This window comes from Austrofundulus limnaeus, unplaced genomic scaffold, assembly GCF_001266775.1.
Source record: "Austrofundulus limnaeus strain Quisiro unplaced genomic scaffold, Austrofundulus_limnaeus-1.0 Scaffold16, whole genome shotgun sequence".
Classification (NCBI taxonomy): domain Eukaryota; kingdom Metazoa; phylum Chordata; class Actinopteri; order Cyprinodontiformes; family Rivulidae; genus Austrofundulus; species Austrofundulus limnaeus.
Window position 1 is genome coordinate 561648 of NW_013952418.1, and position 7148 is coordinate 568795.

The following is a 7148-nucleotide window of genomic DNA, read 5'->3' on the forward strand; positions in this document are numbered from 1 at the left end:
GCTCATTTTAAATCGTTACTTTGACTTTTAATACTTACCTACAAAAAATATCAGATTCTTTAAGACTTTTGCTCAAGGAATATTCCTAAAGGAGACTTTAACTTTTACCAAAGTAATTTTTTGGTAAGATACTTGTACTCAAGTATCACTTTGTGGTACTTTATAAAACACTGATCAGTTTTAATATGAACCAAAGGTTTGGACCGAAGCAGAGAGCAGCCGTGTGAAACGCTGACTCAGCATTCAGACAATAAGAGCTCATGGACTCACTGAGCTGTTGTTGACTCTAATATTCATTTTTAATTCCCTCTCCAGTTTTCAGAGCGAAGTGTCTTCTCGGACAGATCGCTCTCCTCCCACACTCACATTGAACATTCAGCCGTGGAGAGTGCTAAACGCAGAGAGGACAAACGGCTCCGTCGTAGTGAAAATGTTACACATGCTGCGATGCTTCGTCCTCGTCTTCATCACCGGAGCACGCCTCCTCTGTTTTTGTTTCAGAGTCCGTGGGCCTGCGGGCTAAACTCCTGAGGAAGGTGGAGGAGCTGAAGAACGACTCAGTCTGTTCGGGGATCCCCGACGAGTTTCTGTGTCCCATCACCAGAGAGCTGATGAAGGAGCCGGTTATTGCTGCAGGTAGCACACCTGAACGCTACGGCTACATTAAAAACATGTTTTAGTTTATCGTGACGTTTGTCCTGTTTGCTCTAACAGATGGTTATTCCTACGAACGAGAGGCCATCCAGATCTGGATCAACACGAAGAACCGCTCCAGCCCTATGACCAACCTGCCCTTACTGACCACACTGCTGACCCCCAACCACACCCTGAAGATGGCCATTAGTCGCTGGAAAACCAGCCACTAGCGTCCAAACCACCTTTGACCTGCTGAAAATCTAACTGAAACGGGAAGTTTCAGGTGCAGGTACCTTCTCAGGCAGGTTCTTCAGTTATACCGCAGTAAATTATTAATTAGGAAACACTTTTTATCTTGTTTTACATATCGACACTAATAACATCACACAGAGTTCATCAGGAGCTGCAGACTGATCATTTCAATTCTTACTTTCAACACTGGTGGTGGTGGGCACAGCTAGCCAAAAATTAGCTTCACGAACCACTCATCTGCTAAACAAGAATCTTAACTAAACTGCTAAACAGATTACAAAATTAGTGGAAGCTAACGCTAACTGCTAAACAGAATACAAAAATCAGTGGAAGCTAACCGCTTAAACAGATTACAAAAATCGATAGACACTAACCGCTAAATAGAATGCAAAAATTGATAGAGGCTAAGCTAACCGCTAAACAGAATACAAAAATCGATAGAAGCTAACGCTAACCGCTAAGCAGAATACAAAAATTGGTGGAAGCTAACACTAACCGCTAAATAGAATTCAAAAATTGATAGAGGCTAAGCTAACCGCTAAACAGAATACAAAAATCGGTGGAAGCTAACGCTAACCACTAAAACAGATTACAAAATAAGTGGAAGCTAATGCTAACCGCTTAAACAGATTACAAAAATCGATAGAAGCTAACACTAACCGCTAAATAGAATACAAAAATTGATAGAAGCTAAAGCTAACCGCTAAACAGAATACAAAAATTGATAGAAGCTAAAGCTAACCACTAAACAGAATACAAAAATCGATAGAAGCTAACGCTAACCGCTAAGCAGAATACAAAAATTGGTGGAAGCTAACACTAACCGCTAAATAGAATACAAAAATTGATAGAAGCTAAAGCTAAACGCTAAACAGAATACAAAAATCGGTGGAAGCTAACGCTAACCGTTTAAACAGATTACAAAAATTGATAGAAGCTAACGCTAACAGCTAAACAGAATACAGAAATTAGTGGAAGCTAACGCTAACCGCTAAATAGAATACAAAAATTGGTGGAAGCTAACCGCTAAACAGAATACAAATTTTGGTAGAAGCTAATGCTAAACAGAATACAAAAAACGGTGGAAGCTAACGCCAACCGCTAAAACAGATTACAAAAATCGATAGGAGCTAACGCTAACCGCTAAACAGAATACAGAAATTGGTGGAAGCTAACGCTAACCGCTAAACAGAATACAAATTTTGGTAGAAGCTAATGCAAAACAGATTACAAAATTAGGGCAAGCTAATGCTAAACAGAATACAAAAATCAGTGGAAGCTAACGCTAAACCTCTAAACAAATTATAGAATTAGTAGAAACTAGTTCCACTAATAACGGAGTAATGGAACTGTGCCCACCACTGATCATTGGTGATAAATGTCCATATAGCGCATATATTTAATGAATATTATTCTKCGTCTTAAGCTAGTAACTCCACTGTGATAAGTTTTGTATCAACATTTTACATAGATTTTTTATTTTATTGATTCAAATGAGAAAATGTTTTTATTTTTTGAAGAAATGTGCTTTATTCCTCCTGTTCAGTGCCAGAAACTTGTAGAATCAATGCAGAAGTTCAGTAAAGCTACTGTGAACTAATTACAACATTTGGTTATTTTATAAACTTAATATAAAAATGTTTATAAGGCCAACAACATGCCTTTAATTGTAATACCGTGGGTTGCCACTAGGCAGATTTATTCTCGCTGTTTGTGTGGCTAAAATGCCACGTTTTTCTTTGCACAAGATCCTGGCWGAATGTTTTTCTTGCACCACATATCATTTGAATGGTCAGAACTTTATTGAACTGCTCTCGTTTCACTTCAWCTGCTCCTCTGAGGAGCCGCTGGCCGAGGCTGTTTGAGAATACAGTCGTCTTTACAAACAACTGTTCCAGCAAAACTTCTAAAGGTAAACTTAAAATTTACAGTCAAAGAACTCATGGAAAGAGATGGAGCAGAGTAGAGGTGTCCCTACCAGACTCAAATACCTTTGTTTTATAAAAACACCCCAATACTTTGGACCAGTACCACTTTCATGATTGATGATGTCRTTTCCTTTTCAATGTTGCAAGTTGCCGAGGGCAAAAATAAAAAAATATCTTTAGTTTGGAGATATTTGAATAAAAACCAAGGTAATGTTTGGACAGCAGGCTGTTTGCTTTGTTCTTTAAATACTAAATGTGTTTCTAAAGTCATGYAATATTAAAGCACTAGACAAGACAAAACTAAGACAAAAAGCTGCATAATTTTGTTCTCAGTGCAGCTTGATCCGCCCATTTTCTACACAAGGTCCGCGTCAAACTTGAGCAAAGTATTGTGTGATTGGTCAAAAGTTCTGGGGAGTGTTTTTATTAATGCAGTATATACGGAAAAGTGTTCGGACAGCAATGGCACCATCTTGCTTCAACTACTCTGCTTCCAGAATTTGTCTCTTTTGCGTCCAAACATGGAAAGTTTTGAGGAACAGTTGTCAGAAAGTACATCCATTTATTATTACTATACTGTACTGTACTGTACTGTCCATATACTTAAGAGTCAAATCATCAAAACCTCAAGAAGCTGGCACAGACTTTGTGCATGAAGGAGTCTTAAAGCCACTCATTTGTCGTGGGACAGAAGAAAACAACAAAAACTGGTCAGGCTTTGTTTGGTCAAACTTACCCTCCTTCAGCAAATTCCAACATTCATTAAAAAGTCAGTAATAACCAGATATTTCCATAAAACCAGTGACAGTTGTTATAGGTTGASTTGCAAAGAGCATTTATCTGTTCATACACACTGTTCCTGAGTTAAACTGTGAAAGCAGTAAATGTACAAATGTAGTTCTCCATTCTTGTTTTTCTTTATTAAACCACACTTATACTGTGGTAACATTCTGTTTATTGTAGTATAAGTCTGTAAAGGGTATATGACAACTATGAACATAATGCAAATGTAATAATTCTTAAATCCTACATTCTGGATCCAATAAAATCCATAAACACTTTGTCAGAATATTTTCTCTGCTATGCAAAAATAAATAACATACTGTGAATATCGAAGCAATAACGTTACATTAGAAGTTTTACATTAAAGTCATTTACAATGCCTTTTTTATCAAATGTACCATTCATAAGTACGTAAAGTGTTTTTTTTTCAACCCCGTTATGCTGACAGGTGATTGTTGCAAATATAGTGTCCACCGTACAAATATAAATGTTTATTAAAAGACGGTTGACAATAAAAATGGTCGTAACCTGCAGCTAAAAGCATGAGGTTTTTGTAAATTTGTGTGCAAAGCTGCTTCTGTCTTATGTTTTATAGAATAAGTTAAATGTTCAGACAGAATACAAACGCAGTTCTGGAAAAGTCGGGTCRTCGCGTAAAATGTCAATAAAAACAAAATACAACAATTTCAAAATCGCATAAACCCATTTACTGACAGTGGAACATAGTTAACATCAAATGTTACAGTGAAGATATTGCTTAAATTTTTGGGAACCAATTCTACAGGTTGTAGAACATCTGCTCTCAGCCAGACTCCATGTTGCTCAGGTAAGGCTTTGCTTATTTCAGCAAGACAACACCTAGCCACAAACTGCAATTGCTTTTTTTAAAATATTTGACACATATTTTAAAAACAAATTCTACAGGTTTTAAAATGTCTAATCTCATCTAGATGTCTTTTTTCAGGCAAGGCTTTGCTTATTTCAGCAAGACGTTAAGCCACAAAGTGCATTACTTTTTTATGGTACAATTTTTGAAACATTTGACACATTTAGTTTTAGAAACAAATTCTACAGATTGTAGAACCTCTACTCTCATCCGACCATCTTTTTCAGGCAAGGCTTTGCTTATTTMAGCAAGACAACACCTAGCCACAGTATGCAGTTGATTATTTTTGTTTTTTTTATTGGTACAATTTCCTAAGTATTTCGCACATTTTTTAGAAACAAATTCTACAGGTTTCAAAACATCTAATCTCATCCAGATGTCTTTTTTCAGGCAAGACTTTGCTTATTTCAGCAAGGTGTTAAGCCACAAAGTGCATAACGTTTTTTATGGTACAATTTCTTAAACATTTGACGCGTTTAGTTTTAGAAAGAAATTCTGAACCTCTACTCTAATCCGAACGTCTTTTTCAGGAAAGGCTTTGCGTATTTCAGCAAGACGTTAAGCCACAAAGTGCATAACGTTTTTTATGGTACAATTTCTTAAACATTTGACGCGTTTAGTTTTAGAAAGAAATTCTGAACCTCTACTCTAATCCGAACGTCTTTTTCAGGAAAGGCTTTGCGTATTTCAGCAAGACGTTAAGACACAAAATGCATTACTTTTATTTTAAATAGTACTATTTCTTAAACATTTTAAATGTTTACTATGTTCCACAAAATATGGGTTTATGAGATGCAAAATYCTGTTTTTATTTACTTTTTACACAATGTTGTCGTCGTTTGTACTAAATTTTTTTAAATCCCTACTTATCTAACTTCAGTAAACTCACTACTGCAGCTGTATACATGTAAGCAAAAAGCATGGTAGCCTGAGTTGAAGACTGGTTCTAGATTGTAAATGCAGTGCAGCAGCAGAAATCTACAAACAGGTTCAGGGGTTTTGGGTCGGACCCCCCTTGCTACCACTGTGGGACACGGTGTTGAAGGCGGCCTCGCCTCGGGTCGGCTGCGCTCACACGTTGGACTCGATGAATGAGCGTTTGGGTTTGATGGGAGCCATGTGCAGAGCCGGGTTGTCTCTGGTCAGGCTCGCCTGTCTGTGTCGGCCCTCAGGGAAGAGGAGCTGGGAGGACGAGGAGCCCCTGGTGTCTCTCTGATGGGAACTGAAGTCCCTGCTCTGTTCCTGGAACGAGGCTCGTTTGAACTCRTTCGGACCCTGGAACTCCACGACCGACATGCTGAAGCTCTCCGCTCCTGCCGGACCCTGTCGGCTCGGGCCCGAGGTCTGCTGGCCCTGGACCCGCACCGCTTTGTCCATGACGCCCATGAAGGGCCGAGGCTTCAGGTCGGGCTTGGCCTTGAAGCTGCCGCTGCTCTTTAGCGGGCAGGGGGCGTCCGGTCCCGGCTGCTTGCCCCCGTCTGACAGGTTCCCGCTGGAGGCCTGGCTGGAGCTGGAGCCCCTCGAGCCCGCCGTCCCCCCGCCGCCGTCGCGCCGGAGCTCCAGCCCGGACCCCAGAGCCAGAGCCAGGCTATCCAGAGGCGGGGCGTGGGAGGAGAGTCTGGAGAAGCTGGAGGAGCGCGGCTGGTACAGCTGCAGGGGTCCGGGCGGGGACGAGCTGCTGGGGGACAGGGGGTAGTARTGCTCCGTGGGGCTGTGTCGAGGGTCCGTGTGTCGAGGGTCCGTGTCCATGCCCGCCGCAGCAGCCGGTCTCAGGGACATGTGCCTTCCAGGCAGWGGGCTGGAGGGGCCGCACAGGGACACGGGCCGGACCCCGCCCCTGCTCCCTGACTGCAGGGAGTGACAGTTGTGAGTCCTGCTGCTCTGGTTCTGCCTGTTCATGGCGTGGACCAGATCATCCCCAAACACCTGGTTGGGAACGTATTCCTCCGGAGGCAGCGGCGACTGGTCCCCCAAACCGAAGCTCAGCGCTGCAGGGAGGGTCCTGTTAGGAGCGTAGGGATTCAGGGGCCAGAAGTCGGGGCTTTTCCCAGACGGCAGCCCCACCTCCTCGCCTTCCTCCACCTCTGTGTCCGCCGGCTCCAACGGGATCTGCCTCTCCAGGCTCCCCTGTGAAAACGCGTCCGCCTCCTCCTCCGCAGGTTGGTTGTAGTGAGGGTCCCTGTCGTGAACCTGCGTCGACCCTCCGCCGCACATCTTCTGGTGATGCTTGCATTCCTCCTCGACTCGCACCAGCAGGCGGCGGATCTCCCGGTTGGACGGGGAGAGGCGAGCCGCCTCGTGGAGGTCTGCCAGCGCCGCGGCGAACTGCCTGGAGGCGACAAACACAAACCTCGACAACTAAAACTTTTAAAAATACCTCCTTTTGATTGTGCCTCAGAGATGCTTCTTTTTCCAAATGATTTATTATTTTCTACCGGCTGCTCCTCTTGGCTCGGGCTCTGGCGTAAAACGCTTCATAAGACCGCGGCTTCAGCTCCAGGGCTTTTGTTGCAAACTCCTCTGCAATGCCAAAATCCTGTGTTCAAGAAAGGAAACTATAATAAACACAATGTTTATGATGGGATAAATCTTGTGCCAACAGGAACTGAATTTGAATTTCTCAGATTGAATCTGAATGTGCATAATTTGAAATTGAATGCACT

At 42.3% G+C, this 7148-nt stretch overlaps 2 protein-coding genes across 2 annotated transcripts in view; one reads left to right on the forward strand and one right to left on the reverse strand.

Annotated features, from left to right (window-relative positions):
- Positions 1 to 3877, forward strand: part of wdsub1 (WD repeat, sterile alpha motif and U-box domain containing 1) — a 17042-nt gene extending 13165 nt beyond the window's left edge. Inside the window, exons 11-12 of the mRNA XM_014002980.1 lie at positions 502 to 636; positions 715 to 3877. Coding sequence (XP_013858434.1) covers positions 502 to 636; positions 715 to 866 — 287 coding nt within the window. The 3' untranslated portion in view covers positions 867 to 3877. The remainder of the gene's footprint in view (positions 1 to 501; positions 637 to 714) is intronic.
- LOC106513947 (protein TANC1) overlaps positions 3755 to 7148 on the reverse strand; it is a 59818-nt gene continuing 56424 nt past the window's right edge. Inside the window, exons 28-29 of the mRNA XM_014003013.1 lie at positions 6921 to 7021; positions 3755 to 6814 (exon numbers count right to left, since the gene is read on the reverse strand). Of these exons, the coding sequence (XP_013858467.1) occupies positions 5557 to 6814; positions 6921 to 7021 (1359 nt within the window). The 3' untranslated portion in view covers positions 3755 to 5556. The remainder of the gene's footprint in view (positions 6815 to 6920; positions 7022 to 7148) is intronic.